The sequence below is a fragment of the Homalodisca vitripennis genome, chromosome 2, assembly GCF_021130785.1.
Source record: "Homalodisca vitripennis isolate AUS2020 chromosome 2, UT_GWSS_2.1, whole genome shotgun sequence".
Lineage (NCBI taxonomy): Eukaryota > Metazoa > Arthropoda > Insecta > Hemiptera > Cicadellidae > Homalodisca > Homalodisca vitripennis.
The window spans coordinates 88,500,960-88,522,622 of NC_060208.1; the positions used below are offsets into that span (position 1 = coordinate 88,500,960).

The 21,663-nt window shown below is 31.5% G+C and overlaps 2 protein-coding genes across 4 annotated transcripts in view; one reads left to right on the forward strand and one right to left on the reverse strand.

Annotated features, from left to right (window-relative positions):
• The window catches only part of LOC124354337 (cholinesterase-like), a 16,653-nt gene extending 15,559 nt beyond the window's left edge, over nt 1-1,094 (forward strand). Inside the window, exon 10 of the mRNA XM_046804707.1 lies at nt 803-1,094. Coding sequence (XP_046660663.1) covers nt 803-1,007 — 205 coding nt within the window. The 3' untranslated portion in view covers nt 1,008-1,094. The remainder of the gene's footprint in view (nt 1-802) is intronic.
• Nucleotides 1-20,719, reverse strand: part of LOC124354336 (cholinesterase-like) — a 21,164-nt gene extending 445 nt beyond the window's left edge. Inside the window, exons 1-10 of one of the 3 annotated variants that reach the window (XM_046804705.1) lie at nt 20,586-20,719; nt 18,676-18,808; nt 17,075-17,197; nt 9,759-9,915; nt 8,438-8,623; nt 7,721-7,929; nt 7,389-7,563; nt 7,091-7,293; nt 4,067-4,308; nt 2,748-2,984 (exon numbers count right to left, since the gene is read on the reverse strand). In XM_046804705.1, the coding sequence (XP_046660661.1) occupies nt 2,777-2,984; nt 4,067-4,308; nt 7,091-7,293; nt 7,389-7,563; nt 7,721-7,929; nt 8,438-8,623; nt 9,759-9,915; nt 17,075-17,197; nt 18,676-18,808; nt 20,586-20,644 (1,695 nt within the window). In that variant the 5' untranslated portion in view covers nt 20,645-20,719 and the 3' untranslated portion in view covers nt 2,748-2,776. Of the gene's footprint in view, nt 1-2,700; nt 2,985-4,066; nt 4,309-7,090; nt 7,294-7,388; nt 7,564-7,720; nt 7,930-8,437; nt 8,624-9,758; nt 9,916-17,007; nt 17,029-17,074; nt 17,198-18,675; nt 18,809-20,585 lie in introns of those variants that run through there. The other 2 variants (XM_046804703.1, XM_046804706.1) reach the window with 2 other exon arrangements.
• Nucleotides 20,720-21,663: the final 944 nt, after the last annotated feature.

The window sequence follows — 21,663 nt, forward strand, 5'->3', positions numbered from 1 at the left end:
TACGTTTAATTTATAATTGAATGAACGAATTTCAATTTATAATTATATATTTTTTACTTTGTCAGCAATATAAACGTAAACAAAGAAGAAAAACTTAAATATGAGAAAGAAGAGATTCTTTGGTACCACAACACTGACCCATAAGTCCCACAAGTGACGAGTTGGTTAACAAGTCTGGTTGTTTTTATTCCAAAAAAAGTCGAAAATCCCAAGACAATCATTCGCTAAGTAATTAGTACGGGATTTGAAACCTTTTAAGAACGTTGCACTCCAAAATATCTGTGTCAAGCGATTGTTCGCGAAGAAACAAATGCATTATTAGCACCATCATTGTCAATTTGAAAACAAAGTCTGCTTCAAAGGCCAATGAACCTCAAATGTATAGTATTTGGGGGCACCCAATGCTAACTTAACGTCAATACCACATTTTACCAGTGGCAAAGCCTCAGTTGCTGTGTGTCATGTAACATCATGGAAACTTCAGAGTCAGCGGGTCAACACTGCTATTATTAACGGTCTATTTTTGTTTTACTACACAGTATTCAGTGAAAACTTTAAATTCAAAATAATGAACTACACGGCACTTTAGATTTACATCCAGCCACTTTGGAGTGTATATTTAAAATTAGAAGACTTGGGAAGTTCTAGCTATTATAACCTTGGCATATAATTTTCTTTCTATTTCCCATTTTTTTTATCTACTTCACAACCTGTACAAATCAATTTATATCTGCCCTCTAAAACTGAAGGGGGATTATTTCCACTTTAACTTCTTACTAAGTTCTTAATTCTCTGTGCCCAGGGCCCCAGTTGCGGACGCTTCCTGGAAGAAAGTCGCTGACGGCGGTTACTTAGTCATCGACTCCTCCACTTCCTCTATGAATGTTTCCGAATTCGACAGGAAATACTACGACTTCTGGGCAACCGTAGAGAGAAACAGTGGTTTCTATTTTGTTGCCAATAGAATGAGTTGTCTTCTCTGCATTTTTATTGTTATTTTGTTTTAACCGGTTTGATAGTTTTCTGTTTTGTACTCGTTACGTATTTTATTGTCTTCCAAATGAATAAGCATTGTTATTACATTACCTTTTAATTAAAAAGTCAAAGTTTTCTTTATTCCTAGTTTTAACTATACATACCTTAATTCGAAATATCATAGGAAGTTAGAACGAAATGTAAAGACCACCACTTAATGTCATAATATTAACTACAATCAATCCCGATTCTTTCATATTGTATGTGGGTTAGGTAATATGATAGAAGAATGGCTACTGAAATACGGTATGAATATTTAATTGCAATTAATAAGCTAAATAACGATTAGAACGAAAACTGTAACGCTGTGATTTGATTATAAGAGCACTACACTAATTTACAACAAAGACAAAATATTGCATTACTTAATTTTTTATTGGACAATGAAATTGTATTGTTGAAACATATTTTGAAATTATCACAATATTACCAATATTACAGGACTATTCACTAACTTAAAAAACTAATACAAGTTGTTATTTATTTATTTTTTACTTATAATATTAGTTGAGCCATGTAAATAGAGTAATTTATAAAAAAGGGAATATCTAAACAAATACATAAACTTGCGCCATAAGAAACAATCAATAGAGAAAAAATAATCTTCCAAACTATTAAGATATGCATAATAATATATCTTACGACGCATAAATTTGCGTCATAGTTATTTAATAATTGTTGAAAAAGTATTATTAATAGTATTAGAGTTTAGTCTCACACACTGGCTAGGATGGTACTCGAAGATAAGTAAGTACTCGATAGATTGACCCAAATTCTCAATCTTCAATCCTGGGTAAGACGATCTTGATGGACACCTACTGGTTCTATCTCCTCATGAGTATTAGTAATGGTTTTCGTATATACGTTCTTATCTCCGTGTAAGTGACTAAAATCAAACACAGAAATAAATGCTTGTAAGCATTAAAAACTTTAATAGTGCTGTTCAAAATTCGTGTACTTTAATATTTGGGCAAATTATATTCCAGATAATTCGTCGTTTTGAAGTAAGTTTTTTTTGGTGTTAGTGTTTGTTGTTTCCCTGATGTGAGGCCCTCAAATAACTTGGTTTATTCGATCGTTTGTATCTCAAGTAGTTTCATGAGGTCAAGTAATATAATTAACGGGCTCGTAGTTTTCCCCGTTGATAAAATCCTCATAATAATGCAGAGTTGACTTGATAAAACAAATCGCTCTCTCTCTCTCTCTCTCTCTCTCTCTCTCTCTCTCTCTCTCTCTCTCTCTCTCTCTCTCTCTCTCTCTCTCTCTCTCTCTCTCTCTCTCTCTCTCTCTCTCTCCTCTCTCTCTCTCTCTCCTCTCTCTCTCTCTCTCTCTCTCTCTCTCTCTCTCTCTCTCTCTCTCTCTCTCCTCTCTCTCTCTCTCTCTCTCTCTCTCTCTCTCTCTCTCTCTCTCTCTCTCACCCCCCTCCTCCGTGAGCCATCCACTCCCTCCTCTCTCTCCCTCACCTATCTTATTTATCCGCCAATAATTATAATTATTTAAATTCCTGTAATATTAATTCTTTTTAAATCATCTGTTCTGGACTTTATTTCAGTACTACATGTTTCAAGAGTTTAGTTGAATCTCACAAATTCGGTTGACTCATATCCGATCTATTAGGGGTAAGTTTAAATCTATGGAGGTACTCAGAAGACACTATAGATGCAATATTTTTAAACAATAAATATTTATTGAGAAAATGACTAGATACTTACAGTTACAAATTTACAAAAAAATGCCACAATTAAAAAAGAAGGACTAGGATGAGTAGACATGGTAGAAAATGTAAAATTGTAGTAGGTAAATTTAATCCACTGGACTTTGCTATGGTGGACCAGAATTCATAGTACTGGCTTTCGAACTCTGAAACGTTCCTGGTGGAAGTAGTTGTGTCGATGACCAAGTACCCACCGTCGGCAACCACCTTCCAAGAGATATCCGTAACTGGCTTCCTAGTCACAGAAAGTTGAGAAATGATACAGTAGTAACAAACATGGAGCACAAACGGTTGTATCGAAATATTGTAATAACCATTAACTAAATAAAAAACAGCTATACAGGGTAGGAAAAAACATTAAAAAATAAACTCGAGTAAATAATTGTGTTAAAAAAATCAATATTAGTGTATAATGGAATAAATAACATAAATTTTGTAAATATCTGTCAAGAGAGTATAAAAATACATAAATTTAAGTAATTTCATTAATTTGTTGATTAATTATAAAATTAATAATCAGAATCTCTAAAACGAAGTTTTAGTGTGAGAACTGCTTTAATCTCAACTTAAAGATATGTATCAATAAATATTTGTAAATAAAACTATGCTTCAAAACTAATAACACCATTTGGTAGATATGTTAAGAGCAGTAAAGCTAGTGCCAATAAGTAATGCCCTAAAGTTTGATGTTCGTTTTCTTGTGACTACAGGGCACCCTAATGAGTTTATCAGCAACAAACTCCAGTATACGGACAATAAACTAGCGTGTCAGCTATTATGTTTTTTACTTTAGCCATTAGCTTTGCAAATAGAATGCCCATTTTCTAAAACACCCCATAATGTAGTGGCGTTCTATTCTTTGACGTTGTTTTGTTTACTATATCTTAATATTTTTGGTTATCAGTAATTCTATTTCATAAATTATTATGTAGGGTTTTAAGGTATATTTAAATTAATTTTTAATTATCTCTGGAACAAAACCAGCTTAATTATCGTATAAAGTACAAGACATTTAAAAGTTCATTAACAATCACTAGTAAAATTCTGATGTGGTGTCTCATGGTACCATTTCCTCTCATACATTCAGTGACTACACCAATTTTTGAGTTCACCTAGGCTATTAGATATTTTCAATTTAACATTATTTTTCAATTACCTTTTTAAATAAGTCATAAATTACAATCACACAAAATACTAGATATGTATATAATTATATACTGTACATTATAAATTTCATGCACCACAAAAAACATTACTCTGAATAGTGTTAAAAAGCTTAGATAATGAAAGATTTTTTAAGTTTAGGAAATTACTCACCCATTTTTGGCGAACGTGGTCCACCAGCTGACCAGCTGAGTCTTCATCGCCAGATTGGCTGTGTTTAGGGAACAGGAGTCCAGAGGACGGCTAACGTTTGTCGAGTAGAAAATGTAAGGAAGCTCTGCTCCATGGTCAACAGTCATCAGTCTGTAGGGAAAGACGCTGGAATGATCCCAACTCCAAGAGCCGTAGTAGTTGAACAAGTATCCGTACGTCAAATTTGTGAAGTACTTACTCACCTAAAAAGGTCATTGCACAATTATGTCACTAAACGTGGAGATTAAAGGCGTGCGACAATGGTAATCAGATCGTAGTTACGTATCTATTCGATTTTCTGAGAACTGACCCTGACCAAAATAATCCATGTCCTACCTCCCAAACTTCAAGTCTCTAGGAGCTTTTGTCATAAATTATCGCATAGAGACAGATGAATTATTAAAAAAAATTGCAATCTATATAACTGAAACATTTATTGATTTCTGAATTGTTAAACCTATCTCCTAAACTGTTTGTCTGTGTTTGCCGATCGAGTATACAGTATACGTGAATGTATGCAGATATGTATAAAATTATTATTATTATTATTATGGTAATATCTATAAAATTTGTAGTGCTGTTATCTTTTTGAAAATGCATTATTGGTTGAATTGATTTTACTCTATCTTTTTAATGTGATCGATTAAATGAACTGAGCTGTTATCGTTATAATTTTATAGTCATTGCTAAAGCAGTTGAAATATTAAGTTTTGAATCACGAATACTAAATTATTATATACGTTAAAAATGTTTACTACCAATTAGAAAATGTCTTATTGCTGAATCATATTAAACCTGTTTTATTAAGATTACTACGGACTTAGTATTCCTACTAAAATAGTGCAAGTGTTACTGAAATTTGTGTAGGAACTTAATCAAATATTATGTTACCTAAAATATATGTACTTCATTTGTATTCATAAAAATAATTCAACTCTCCGCCTTTAGGGCCCTAAAATATTGCTCTTTAAACTAAATTCCAATTATTCTGATATAAAGCAGGAGATTGGAATATTTTCCAGTGATTCCAGTGATTGTCACTGCCTTACTTTCAGGAGTATTAAATAATACCATAGCATTTAAAAAAAGGATATACCTATGACGTACCCGTTATTCGATATGAAACTGTGTGCAAAGCCACTAGTAACTGCTAGTGGTAAAATAAGTAGGTAGTTTTCAGTACTTTAACTATTCTTTTAAACAGAGTAAAATAGTTTTCATAAACTATTTAGTACAACGTTCATTTCATAAGATATTAGGTATTGAACTCGGCTTCGACTATTGCTATTGCTGCGATATATATATATATATATATATATATATATATATATATATATATATATATATATATATGTATAGGACTAAGAAAAGTTAAATATCACATTAGGTAACTAATAATTGTGTAATTAGTAATATAAAGTAATTAATATATACATTAATTACTTTATATTACTAATTACACAATTATTAGGCTAATGTGATATTTAACTTTTCTTAGTCCTCATTGCAACGCCCAAATAAAAAATGAGATAACAAGTAGTAGTTCGATAGTAGCGCTGCCTTCTGATAATTATGGATATTCTAATTCCTTGAAACTATAGTACAAACATATTCTCCTCGTCAGTTCTAATATATTGAAATGTTTCAAAATGTTATGTTCATTTAAACTTTACTAGGTTAGTATTAATGATATTTACTATAACAAAGATCAAAGTCGTTTTCGTCAAATACATTTTAGTTTTCTGATGTAAAATTTTACTGTACAAACCCCGAATATTTTTAAACTTTGTGAAGAAATATTGACGGAAATATTGTATTTAAATATACTCGTATTTTAAAATATTACTAAAATTTTTCAGTGGATTTTAGGAAACTACAAAATGGCAATTCTTCTGGAAACAACTGTAATTCTTCCTTTCACAAAACAGTCTATAGTCAGATGTTGGTATTTTCACTATGTTCGTTTGAAATACATAGAATAACGTATCGAGATTAATTGTGGTCAGATTTAATGTAAATTCTATATTTTCAATATTACTTAATCATGACAAACATATGTAATTTGCAGCGTATGCAAATCCCAAACTTATGTATTAAATAGTATTTGAGAGACACCATTTATTTTTAACTGAGCTTAAGTATATACGAATTACTTAATCATGAATAATTAGTTTTATTATATTATTTTATTTTACTGAAAACCCAATTATTTTGGAAAATCTCGACATTTCTAGCAACTGTATTCACTGTTTATGTTTTCCTATAATAAACCTTTCTTCTGTATCTCCAGTAAAAGAAAGACCTTAGTGCAGCATTTAAAAGTTTTGAAATTCATAACTTTAAGGTAAATGTATTTAGGTTCTATGGGATTTGAAGTCTGAAACTTTTCTTTGGTATCTAGTTAAAATTCAAAAGATGATGTTTAAGAATATTTCTTTCTAAATACTTATTTACAGAGCATAGTTTACTAATACTTTACATCAGTACAGTTGCTATTACTGTTTTTAGGTTTTGTTAAATAAGTACAGTAGTAAGAAGAATGTCTTCGTTGAATTCCGCTATCTGTCCCCAGAACTTAAATTTCTCTACACTACTTAAACTTCTGAATTAGAAATGCAAACCGTGGAAAAGAGGCTTTATGATAGTTTGGACAAGTTTAAAATCCGTTTGTTGTTTCCACTGTAATCGTATCCATGAATAGTACAATATGATTGTCATAGTTGACGCTGATACCCTCGGCCATAGGTGCGCCTCACACCGATGGTAATGATTGAAAAACACCCTTCGAGATAGTGCCTATTACGAAACCAATCAAAATTATAGATTGTCTCATCACGAATGATAAACTCGTCTGACCTACAAACGTTTTAGATGCTGATAATACAATCTAACCAATGCAGTATCTAATCTTAAATAATTAGTTACTGTATTATCCCTAAAAAAATTTACTTTATGACATGTTTTCCTTTTTCAGTTATAAAATACCTGTATTGCAGGATAGGAGAACATTGTGTCCGTGTATAGATTGAGTATATCTAGAACTTTATCCTGGTCAAACGTGTCGGGGAAATATCTCTTCTGAATGTCCTGCTGAAGTCGGGTTCTTGTAGAATCGTTAATAATTGATCTGTTTGCTCTGGGGATGAAATCGACCAAATTAAATTCCGCTTGCTTCCAGGCATCATCAACTGAAAAGTTTTCACAAGTTTTAATCCAGCAATACGTAAAATTACACAGTTTGCGTCCTCAAGAGAATGAACTAAGTAAGAGGCCAGAAACTTACGCGACCACTTAACGATTCCGTCGTGAGTATTGAAACCATTCATCAAGGGCTTTCCTCTGGCCAAAGCCTTTTCCATCAAGTTGCTCAGGGTGTCATTGAAGAATGGTAGATCCGCTGTCAAATATGAGTCCAAGACCGGAACAAACCGGAGACCGATGGAGCCAGAAATCACGTCCTGCAATAATAATTACAGTTTTATTACACAATTTATAATGGGACTATTTTACAATTTCAACTAGGGATGTATTGGATATTTGAGTTAAACCTCTAGCACTTTCGATAATCTATAAGTTACATTATTCTATAATGGATAATAGTAGTTTTTTTTTTACATCAAAAGGAAGCGGAATGGACTGGTTGCCGACGATATCTTTAATATCTGCTTTTTGCAAACAAGATAGGATGATGGTGTCGTTTTCGCTAGGATCGCAGCCCACTGCTTGAGCGAGTACTTTGGATCTGCGCACCCCTTCTGTCATGGGGAGAACCGCCCAATCCGCCAGCGCTGAGCCACTCTGTGCAATTGCTCTTTCAAATAGATCTGCAAACACAGATCAATGCAGTTTTTTGGGGGAAAACAGCCTGGTAATTGTCACTCAATAAAAAAAGGTTAAATGACAATTTTCAATTAATTCATAATTTAGGAAATATTTGTCCTTCCATAATTGTAATTAATGCATTGTTGCTATTATCATTTAAAAGGATTAGTTCCAATTTGTATAATATGGTATAAATATGAACAACGTTTTACTGAGATTAGTTACAACATTATCATATATTACTTGTTTTCATAGCTATTTATATGATAACAATAACTGCAAACTACTTATATAATAATGCAATATATTTTTCGTTAAAACAGTTTATATTTAGAAAGGTATATTATTTTTATTTCTCCTATTGATATATGCTTTGGTGAGTACTGAAATTATAGTTTTGTTTTGACTATAATGATTGATATTACACAAATATTTGGTCTCGTTCACTTACAAACTGTACATGATTTGCAGTGTATATTGATTAATATAATTAAGAAGATGATGACAAACCTGTAGACTGTGGGGAGAGATAGTGAGAGATAACCGCGGCGCCTCCAGCACTCTCCCCGAACAGAGTGACTTTAGCAGGATCGCCTCCAAAGATCGTAATCTCTTCTTGTATCCACTGCAAAGCCAAGAGCATGTCAGTCAGTCCTAAGTTACCAGGAGCCACTTTGGATCCTAGGGTCAAGAAACCTGGAACGACAAGTACGGTTTACTTATAATAATCAGGAGGTGCTGTTAAGTGGAGAAAGATTGCAATAACATTTTTTGCCGTTAAATCGGATGTTAGGTACAGTGTTAAGCTCACCCGTATTTATTTTGTCCTGAACTATTTCAAAGATAGCAAGGAGTCTTCTACTGAATAGAACGTATTTTACTATATTATTGCAAATATTATGCAGGTATTAAACACGAATGAATTCCAATTATGCTACCAACATTCCACAAGGAAATTTTAAGACCAATACACTAAATATGATATAACAATTCTCCACCAAGAAGTAGCATTAGTATTAGAAATAGCTAATGGTATCATACTGTTTTATCACCGGCTTTACATAGTGCATACTGTATTTTGCAGTACCAACACTGTCGAGCTATTCTGGGAAGTTGACGTTAGGAAAACGTAGTAGTTGTTGTTCAAACTAATATAAAACGTGACTTTTATACACACTGAGTTAATCCGTTTAAATATAAATATATAAAAGTGGGATAGAAATGATTTAGCAAAGTTTTTAGTTGAGAACTTGGAGAAAATGTTTAATAGAGAACTTTAGATTGAAAATTTAATCTGAAAATGTTGATGATAGAACATGCCACATCTCAAATAATCGGAATTATAATCTCCATAATGTAATCATCACGGGTTTGGCACCAATTTACCAAAAACATTTTATTTTCTTATGACTGAAGAAGAAACGTTCGCATCCAGTTTGTACTATTTCTTAAGCAACAATGGACTAGACCAAATAAAAGTTATAGTGTACTTTAAGTGGTTCTGTACATTTTTATTTTTTATTACATATTTGGTATAAAACCTTTTTGGAGTTTCAGAGAGTAACGAAGACTTTAACAATTAATACATAAAAAGTAATATATATACAGGTGTTTTCAAACACGTCACTTTATACTATTGTAGAATATGTTCAGGTGCATAGTAATACTGAGACAAATCTCAGAATATTTTCCGAGCTACTAGGTTTACAAAATTGGTCAAAATCGTTCTGTTTGTTTAGGTATAATTATATACATTATTTTACCTCCAAATACTTTTCTAAATGGCTAGTAAAATGAACAAAAGATCACAGGTGCAATGCCGGAAACACACCTGCAGCTCCCAGCCTGTAGTTGAAGGTAACCAAGATCACTTGCTCATCAACCAGAAAGTCAGGACCGTACATCAGTGAGGAACTGGATAACACGAAATAACCACCTCCATGAATGAAAGCCATCACAGGCAGTTTGTTGCTAGTAGACGATGATCCCTTAACATTAAATTTAAAATTAAGGAAACCTTAATACTTTATAACAGAATAACGTTAATTATACTTCCTACACATGAGTATTTTTTCAGTTATAGAGAAGTTTATGACAAAAAGCGTTGTCAGAATAACAATAATATTTGGACGGGAACATGAAGACTTTGTGTGATAAGTGTTCATCATTCAGAATAACGTTGCAAATTTGATAAAATATACTTTTATATAGTTTACAAATACAAACACTAATCAGATGTAATATTTCTACATTGCCTATAAAATCCAATTAATTTTTTGGAGTCTTGTGTAACCACAGAGTCATTTTATTTAATATATATATATATATATATATATATATATATATATATATATATATATATATATATATATTATTATATTTATAGGTATAGTGTATAGTGTGTTGCGAAAGAAAGATTGCAACGAATAAGTAAGAAAGAAGGCTTATAAGCCGATTTTCATAACTAAGATCTAAAATTTATGCTACATTGTGAACCGAGTACAATGTTATACTGGTTATAAAAATGGTTCATCTTCAGATCATGTGCAGTTTTATTGTTCTATGAAGTGGGCTCTCGAAACGACCCGAAAATTATAATATAAATATTGAATGGGGATTTCGTTTGGCTTCCAGAGTGCGACATTCTTATAAAAGTTAATACGGTCTTCACCAAATGAGTTCACCAAAGTTCCGTTTCTCTTAGCGCAATAAAAGTGTAAAAAGTGGAGTCCTCGTTAACTTTTTCATTAAATTAAAGGACATTCAACAGATTTTATGATATAGCAGTACTCCTACATTCTAAAATGCTCTATATCTATATATAAATATAGATATAGATTATGATATATATCATGACATTTTTAGCGTTTAATACACATGGACTACTACTCTTTAGTAATACGAAGCAAGAATAAACTGTAAGTACTTGTTAAGTAAAAAGCTTTTTGCATTTTTGAAAAACGGTTTCTTTTTAATGCTTGTCAGTCTGTTAGAGTTACCAAAATCTAATGTAATTTGTTTATATTTGTGGAAAACTATGAACAACGACAAAAATCGCATCATTTGGAATAACAAGAATAGTAACAAAATAATAAACAATGGGTATACTGTATTTTCCTAACTGAATTTCTTTCTTTACACGCTCAACTTCAAAGATAGGTTCTTTTTCACTTTCTTACTTAATATACCATCTAGTTTTCTTTTGCAGTGTTCCTAGTCTCCCTGGCTCCTTGAATGTTACTTCCATATTTGGAAGTTTAGATGAATGTTTTTGAAGCCTATCACACAATTTATCAAAGCCTTAACAAATAGAAATCTTAAAAAAACTATTACTTTATCCAAAACTCTATACACATACACATAAAACTGCATCAGAGAACCGAATTCATATGGTTTTGATATTAATAAAGTCACTATTGGAAATCATCTTCTATATAATATTGTTGATTGTGTCATTAAAGTTTTGAGTTTGTGAGGAGATTTAGTTTGACTGGAGTCACAAAGGGTCCTTTAAATTGGCAGCTACAATGCAGTTATAATGTTACTTGGTAGTGCAAAATGGGTTTCAAATTAATATACTATAAGAGTATATACTAAATAGTATATACTATAAGAGTAACTTTGGCTTGTTATTGGGAACAGTTATTGTACCATGTTACAATTGAACCTAAATTATGTCTGTAAACATATTCACTTATAAAGGTTCAATGTATATTTCAATAATTTTAAACAATCACCATCCTGAAACCTGAAAATTTATCATCGAGAAATAAATAGCAATAGATTAAACATTTTTTTAAAAGTTTTCATTTTGGTTTATCTTGAGAAATGCTCAAGATACAAATGTTGTCAGGGTGCGAATTACCGCCATCTTGAAACGTTTTATTGCCTAAGATCTGCTAACAAACTCAACCAATCCATATACAAATAATTCCTCTGAACGAAGTTTAGTCTGTATACATTATGTAGTACAATATGTTCACATTTATTTCCTCAGTGTTGTAAACTAGTTACAACTTTGTACTACAACAAATGATCTGAAAATTCTAAAACTTCTTTTTTGCTCTGTAATGCGTAATAACTTAATAAAATATAATATATAATATATAATAAACGTAATAATATATATATATATATATATATATATATATATATATATATATTTATAAAACCATTCTTTTTCCCCAAATTTTAATGATCTCCATCTTGAAACCTTAAGATGTATGAAAAAATTTAAAGAACAAAAGGCCTAATTTTATAATTACGTAATATTTATCTAACATTTCTTGGTTTGGATCTTTGTTGAGAATTAGCTGCTTGAATGTTAATTGTCGCCATCTTGAAATCTTTTCATTGGTTAAAACTGATGATCGAACTCAATCACCCAAGCTAAGTGCAAGTACAGTCTTTGTACCATTCTATAAAATATGTCTAAAAGGAAACCCGTTCTACTGAAGCCAATATTACGGAAATTACGATTTTCCACAGTTAAGGTGCACTACTTTCTAAAATATTGGAATAGAATTTTAACAATGTGAAACTAATACACGAATCTATATTGTATTGTTTTATCCGTATCCGAGAGAAACTTAAATTGTACCTAGTTCATGGACCTGAAATCTTTAGTGAGAGTTTTTTATATAAATAAAATTTTTAATATAAATAAAAGAGTGCGTAGAGGTACTAGGTACTTTTCATGTTACTGTAATGTAATATTAATGAAAAGGGCGTGGTTGAGTAAGATTAGGATTTTAATGAATTCTGTGACCAGCAGCAAAGTAGTACTTTTAGGAAATCCCTAAAAGTATATTATTTTACAAAACTAGATGAAATGTGTATTATATCACAAAATGTAGGATAGTCTGACTTATTTAGAAAAACTGCTAATAATTATAGCAAACCAAGTAGATACAATTCACATGTGAACCAGGCCAGAATGCCAAACAAACAGATAACCGGTTTCTAAATCCATCCAAACTGGTCATTACGTAAACCTATGTAACTATCGGAACTGGCGATAAGATAACAATCGCGCTTCTTCTGTAGGTGAAAGTAACATTAGTCCCATACAAAACGTTCCAAAAAAATCTTGTAAGGAAGGAAGTTTCTAATAGTGGTGACCAAAACATGAAACTTTCTTGGTCAGAGAACTCTAGTTTAATTTAAAATAAATAAGTTGCTGAGAAATGTAACACTTAGTAATGAAAAATAAAAATAATAAAATACTAAATTAAGTTAATGAGTTGAATTTGTCAACTATGTAAAATTTTTTGTATCAAAATATGATTGTTTAAATCAATAAAGTGACAGTAATTTAATAAAAGATTGTTGAAAGGTGAATATAATTTGTAATTCAATAAAGGAATTTTTAATTGGGTTTTTGTCGTTTAACATTGCTATTTTTGTTAATACAGGTTGCACTGCCATAAAGAATATCGTTTATGGAATAACTATAAAGTCCAAGTAATGTTTCATTTGTAAGTTAAATTTGTTTTTAAAAACGACAAAACCTCAAGAGAAGAAATATGAAAGAAATTAAAAGGATGTAATTTTAAATGGTTGTTTAGGTAGTACAATACTATTTATACGATAATATATCATTCTTTTGCTTTTGATCTGAAGTTAGTTTGTGAACAATTCATTATATTATATTTTTAAAATACACACAATGCCTGGAAGTCAACTGCAAGTGGGAGGTATACGATCGACTGTTACTAAAATAACAACCATTACCATTTGAATTATAAATAAAATATTGTATAAAAATCATTGAGTTATATGTGTGTAAATACAACTTTGATAAGAACATACAATGTTAATATAAAGAATGTTTACATTACTTGCACTGATCAAATTTAGATGCTGGAGAAAAACTAATGCTGGGAACAAGCTCCAGAAATAAAAAAAGAAAGGGTAATAATTATGAAACAATGTATTAATCTCCCTCCTTTGCCTGGGACTGTGCTTACTTTCATATAAAGATACCCCTATCTTTATATGAAGATAGGGGTATAAGGATTGTGAACCTTAACCGCTCACAGTCCCCACTGTGAGCGGTTAAGGTCTTCTGCATCTGACAAAACAACTTGAAACTTATCGTACTGGCTACAAGCACGTGGACGACGGAAGCGACTACAATTGGATATGATTTTGGAACCGACCCATGAGACTGCCTTCGACTTGGAGTGGAAACAATCGATCTGAACTTTGAAAGATAGGAGTACCATTGTAAATGGTAGGTGCAAAGGTTTGCTTTATCTGCCTGCATTAACCACACAGATACTTTCTCTTCAAATATCAAACTTCTTTGTTATGATAAAATAATATTCTATGGAACTTACTTTAATACAAATAACGAACAGAAATTTCTTTAAATTAGTTTTTCAAACTGATTGTTAAGATTAGGTGAAGTTAAATTTTCAAAATGATAATTTTCTATATTTTTTTAAACTTGGATTATAAACTTGAAATAGTTAACCGAAAACGTTTAAGCTAATAAGCGCTTCAGAAAAAGGAGTGTATATAATTTACTAAGTTATACGAATTAAATTAAGAAAATATTAAATTAAACAAATCAATTTTGACGTGACAACGTCTTAAATTAGGTTGCGGCTCGGAGTCACTCATGAAAAAGTGTAACGCCCGGTAACGTTACGATGCCCGTCCAGTGGGTCCGCCGCACGGGATCCGCACGGGATAAAGCAGATAACTGTGGGTCCGCCGCACGGGATAAAGCAGATAACTATGTTTATTCGTGAAAATGTGGAGTGCTTAGATTCGTCATTTACAACAACTACAACAATAAAGGTAAATAATTGTACACTGATATTTCATTTTCGTAAACTATGATTGATTGATTAATTGTTAGATTGACACAAAAGTTGAGAAACTGAGTTTATAGGTTATGTCATACTATTGACAAATGTTGATAGTGTTAAGTAAATTATTAGTTTAAATCACTCTGCAATCAATCGTAATTCAGTCGATTGAGAAGAAACAGCGCGTATTGCTAGTCATACATTTAAAATAACAAATTATAACCTCTAACCTGTCATAACAGTGCGACCAAACAAACGAACTAAACCGACCAATCACCACGCGCGGAGTTAGAATTTAACTGTGTTTAGCAAGAATTTCAAATTCCAATTTTAGTAAATGTTTTATTCAACTTTACCATTTACAATATCAAATTTTAATTATTTTCAAATTATGTACAATGTTTTAGTAAACAAAATATATTTCTATAGTTAAAATTTGTGCAATTCTTATTTTCATTCAATTCCTTGTTCCTATTGTGCAATTTAATAATATTCATATCAATAAATATTCTACCGAGAAAAAGACGTTCTCACGTAAAAATCTTCGCCCGTAAAACCGACTTTACAGGCAACCATAATTTTTTTTAATACATTTTCGATATTATATATTATAACAATACGTGCCGAAGTTTGTAATACCGGAAGCAGGCACAAGTGCGGTTGGTTTTGGGTACCAACCGAAAAAGATTTAATCTAGTTGAGTTAGTAAAACTGTAATAAAAAAGAAATCTGAAAGCTTTTGTCTTCAAAAATACCAGCCCCAGTGCGGCCGAACTGCACACTATTACATGTAGAAAGTAAGAAGAGGCACGGACATTAGATGTAAGTATTACGTTGCGAGATTTATGAGAGTATAACTGTTAATAAGTAGGTAAAAATACCATTTTAAGGGTTTTTTATTGAGTGGGTGCTACAAGTTACTAGTAAAGAATGTCTGAGTTATTTTAAAAGACAATAAGATGATATACAAAATTTTAAATTTTTAACACTATTAATTGAAACTGTTTTTAATTTAAACTTTACTTGAATGACAGGTGAATTTAAAATGACAATTATATTTTAAAACTAAAATTTCATATAAAATATCACAGTATCCTATATTTAGAAGATTCATAATATTCAAATCTCCTCTTGAAGAAATGTATAAGTTTTAAATAAAGGTAGAGGAACATTGTGGCCACTGTAGCTGCTTGTTGCTGCAATAAGCAACAGGAACAGTCTTGTTCGAGAGTGAAAATTTTCAGAAAACTTTGGAAGTGAACATTTTTTTTATAAAATTAACATTTTATAATGTATTTCAAGGAAACTATTAGTTTTGATTTAATCTATCACCTTTGAAAGTGAGAAATTTGTTTTGATTTATTAAGTGCCTTAAAGAGTGTAAATTTATTTTGATTTCAAAAATGTTGTTTTGGTAAAATTAATTTTTAAAAGTTTGCCGGATAGTATTTAATTTAAATTATACTTGAACTTTGAAATTTTATTTATTTTTATTTGACGAATAAACCTAAAATGAAATTTTTAAAATTGGCTAATTTATTTTTCCATAGTCAAAAATATGGTACTTTAAGTGAAATTAAGTCATATAATTGAAAGTAAAGTAAAAGAAAAATTGTCATTTAGCTTGCAATTCATATAGGTAACTTATCGTTATTATAACTAATACGTAGAACTGAAGTGCAGAACCCAAAATAATGAAGGTTTAGAAAAATGGCTTTATACCAAACAAATAGTACATTTTGTGTATACAGTTTGGTACCTACGTGTTCATAAAATAGTTTTCTTCAGATTAAAAACTATTTTTTATTTTCTGATATTTGACTGTTGTCTTATCTTAAAAAGTACTTGATTTTACCTTTCTCCTCAAAACGGAGAACACACAATTTACGAATGACCCCTCGTTTAATGAGTATCACTTTTAAGATAAGAGTACAAAAATCCAAAGTCATCACATCATTAGCAGGTTTTTGTTACCTTGTTGACCTAAAAACTAATAAGACGATTATACCACAGGACACATAAACCTAAAAACTGAATAATCTTCAAAATAACTCTCACCGTAGCTTAGGAGTAAGGCCAAGAGGTCACAGGTTCAATTTTGTAAAATTTTGTAGAAAAACACCTTTAAAAATTATAGCAAATTTACATCTAGAAAAATGTTATTTGATTTCCATTGTTCAAAAAGAGAAATTGTATTTATACCTTCAACAAGAGTTTTCAAGTATTTGTCAACCATTCTCTATAATACCAAAATATACTCACATTCATCATACAAACACAAATCGTGGTCACAAACCCAAAGTAAAGGATGACAAATAAATATACTCACTAAAGGAGTAAAAACATTCATGTAGAGACAATCTTCATTGTACGGTAAGGCAGGTTGAGGACAAGCAGGCCCATCTGTCTTTGTGTCCTTATCTGTGCTCCAGGGTGTCCTGGGGATGGCGACCTGGATATAAAACAGTATAATGGTATAAGTATAGTATTCATTCATATAATGTGATCATATAACTAATACAAAATATGATTAATAGTAAGTTTCAAGACTACGTACTTTAGCTCAGAAAAATTGTACCATACTTAGTTTAATTACTCATATCATGGAATTTCAGTATATACTACTGACTGATACAGATGGGAAAGAAACCGTTAAATCACGTTTTTTGTTTAATGTGCTAATTTCATCGGCGGAAAACGATGGAGAAAACGAGGAAACCCCTCACAGATGATATAAGATAATATGATTAGTGAACTGAAACCCAAAAATAATTTTAACAGTTTATTTAATGTAAATACAATATTTCGCATATCATTTTGTAATTAGTCCATAAATTAGAAATTCAGCTATCCTAAAATCGTTCTCTATTTTCATTATAGATTCATTCCGTAATCAGTGATTAATTACGATAATCTTATAGTGTAAAATGAGGGGTTCACTTTTAACATCACCCGGCTTAGAACTAGACCACACAGAACATGTAAATTCGATCTCCGGAAGTTCTATTTTTTTCTCTTAGTGACTCGCTTTGCAACTGTTTCAAAAAATATTAACAAAGGCCTTAGAATTCCTAATAAAGAACTACGAATAAAGATTGTCGCTGCCTCGAAAACAAAATTATATGAATATGAAGTTTCCTTATTATCAACACTTGAATAGTCTACTATTATTTAATATTCTTATGTTCCTTTTTTACTGCCATCCCTCAATGGTCGGAAAATCGTTGTTGATTGCTATTATCTTTCATTTTTGTTGATAGATTTATAGTTATAAGTGGTTTTATTTTGCTGAGTTACTCATTTAAGCACTGATTTATTTTGTATAAAAACACGAAGTCCTGAAGATCTAGCCTGGATCAGTTTATCATATTACTTCAGAGTAAAATCATCCATAGCGTGCAAAAATGTCGCGACCAACCCGAAATGCGACTCGGGTACCAACCCAAAATTCGACTCGGATATCAACCCAAAATTCGACTCGCGTACCAACCCGAAATGCGACTCGGGTACCAATTCGAAACTCGACTCGAGGACCAACCCGAAATGCGACTCGGGTACCAACCCAAAATTCTACTCGAATACCAACCCAAAATTCGACTCGCGTACCAACCCGAAATGCGACTCGGGTACCAATCCGAAACTCGACTCGAGGACCAACCCGAAATTCGACTCGGGTACTAGACTTGATAAGCTGAGATAATAACCACTCAGCTACACATACTCCGATAGAGTATTTAAGTATTGCTTCGGTTTAGGCCGCTTACAGTCTTGCAGTGGTGATTGCTGAATTTACCTAGAATATAGTATTTGAATCTACCTTCTTATGTGAATTTTGTACCTTCAACCTAGTGGCTGAAGTATTCAGTATTACAGGTCTTAGTTAAAAATATTCAATATGCTTAAATATCTATAGTCTATACATGTATATACCTGAAATCTGGCAGGTATATAACCATAAGGTATGCCGAGAAAAGCGTCGTAAGAGACGTTAGTGGCAGGGTTGGGGTTGAATCGGAGTCCGACTATGGTTCCTCTCTTGGTCTTAACTGTGACAGTGTCCTGGCTGAAATCAAACACTTTCAGCATTCTTGGTTTTAGAAACAGACAAACACATAGAACATCTCTGACAAAATTCTTTGTTTGAAGATTATTTTTGACGATGGAAGGATTGTTACCTGTATTCCGTATTTTAGTTTTAATGATTGGTGTTTTGTGTAGTTTTTTATTAAGTGCATGTTTATAGAGTTAGTGAAGTTGACAAACAACACGTAGGTTGTGATTCCTGACTTAGGCGTGCCACAACGCTTTGGTAAGATTTGTTTATTTTAACCTAGTTTGTAATTATGTATTAGGTTAGTTCTTTACCTGAAGAAGAGATCAGATTGCAGATCTCGAAACGTAGTGTTACTGTTTTCTTGTTTCACTGAACGATGGCAAATGTCCGGAAAAATCCAGTTTCTGACAAAATTCTGGTTTGTTGGGTAATCTAATGTAAAGTTTTATCTATCCAAAAGATATTGCAAGGTTACTTAGTCTATCTAAACTAAATTTCCTCCCGTTAATATCATTGGCTCACCTTTACTAATCGTGGGATTGGAAAATTTTTATTTCTCCTATCCGTCTGTCTTTCTTCCCTCACGATGTCTCGAAAACAAACTAATCAATAGACTAAATATTTTGCATAATGTTTTTTTATATAAGCAACATTGAGTTCGGTTATTATCCATGTCATTGTATGGAATTTACCTGTCGTTAGCAAATATGTTTACATCGGTTTTATGGTTAACCATTATGGCACCCAGAAAATAGCAGAGTAAATATATTTGTGAGCAAGCTGACCGCAATAATATGAGATTTTACATGTGAGATATCTAGCTTATTCCTACAAATTAAAATAATAGAGTGGGTTCAAGTTTTTGGAATATATACGAGCCGGACTATCGTAGGTGCCCTTAGGAAATCAAGCCATAATACACAAAGTAGAGGCTAGGGCAATTCCAAGGTGCGTTATAATGACTTGGTAAATAATATATAATAACTATTTACCAAGTTAATTAATTATTATTTATAAATAATGAAATGTTGGTAAATAACTTAATATTATCCGTTAGTTTTAAATAATTCTTGTATATTAAATATAAGTTACTCTGGCCAAGAAAGGCTTTGAAAGAATTTTAGTAGAACCATAGTCGAGCTTGTTACCTTCTCATACAGTACAGGTCCTGTAAATGCTAAGCAATTAAAATCACATCCGAGACGCGATGTAAGGTCGCTGGTCTCAAACAATAAAAAATAGTACACACACATATTTATTGCTAATATATAAATATCTACATACATATATACATATATATATATATATATATATATATATACATACATATATACATATATATATATATATATATATACACACACACACATAATGCTGGACTAGGCTTTTAGCCCTAAGTAAGAGGATATAAAACTGGTACTTGAAATGCTCTCTTCAGAAACATTTAATAAATATGTATATAATCCATATTGATTAAAATAAGATCTGTGGAGATGTAGAAGAATAAGCGGAACATATATAGCTGCAATATCATGATAGTGTGTATTAAGAAAAAGGCGTCGGACTAAGTGAGATCAGAGAAAAAAATCGAAAAATCTCATAAGTTTTACAGACGCCCGATTTGACAGGTAAAACAGAAGGAATGGAGGAGCAGAGGTTCTTCTGGGATAAACTGCATGGCCAATACCTCGGAGGAATACGTTAAGTTTGGATCTGCGAAATACGGTATTTTAAAATGTACAACCTTATATCTACACTGTCCTATTTAAATTTGTAATATACTAACCTATGAGATGCAGTATAGAACGAAGCCAACACGAGTACAAAGACTAATGCCCAGGCCATCTCTGTAATGATGTTGTAATTTCAGAAATTAATGTTGCCGAACCTCCTGTGGAAGTGTGAGAAAGTGCTTTAAAACATTTTAACTGTTATTGCTGTTGTAGATAACGTTATCGATACCAGTTATTTTTAGTGGATTTCAGTAGGCCAAATAGCTTGATATTAGTCACTTTAGATAACAAAAAGTGTGACTCCACTCACCAAACTCTGTGACGTTCACCAAACTCTCTATCTAAAACAATATTGACATCCTCTACTTTTTCTGTTCATAATAATTACCCTAACATAATGTTTCTTCTCATAAAATATTCATTAAAAATTAGTGTTACTTTCTATTTCCATTGAAACAGTAGGATAAGTTATATAATAACTTTGTTGGGTCTTACTTATGACCACAATAAAATTATAATTTCACGGAATACTGGGCTAGTTTTACGATAAAATATAAATAATGCAAAAATACAATGTTTTATTCGAAACACAGATCGTTGTTTGCACTTTATAACAAATAAAGATGTCAAAAATCCGAAATCCTATGATCCTTTCAAAAGGACATAGTTTACATCGTATAACAATAGTCTAATTCTAGTTTAAAAACCCAAATTTCTAATATAAAAACATAATTTGGGAAATTAATATTGTTCAGTATAATAGAATTGATCTAAAATGTATGCTATATCAGTTTTATTTATTATTAAACAAGTCATGCATAAACTGTGGCAATCCATTTTTTCTTGTAATGTTGCTTTGGTTTTTAATTTTAAAAATGTGTTAATTAATTACATACAGCATCTGTTCCATAAATTATACAGATCGTTGTATGATCGATTGTCTGTAAAGAGTACCACGCCGTTTCTTCAGAACTCGTATACATCCAACATCCACAAACTGTTCAATTTTAGGGGGCAGAACAAGTCCTTTTGTGATGATTGTGTTTCTCAATCTTTCGGACTACATCCATAGACAACAACGTCTGATGCAAAGTGATCTGAGAGGTCCGATTCAAAATCGACATCCAAACA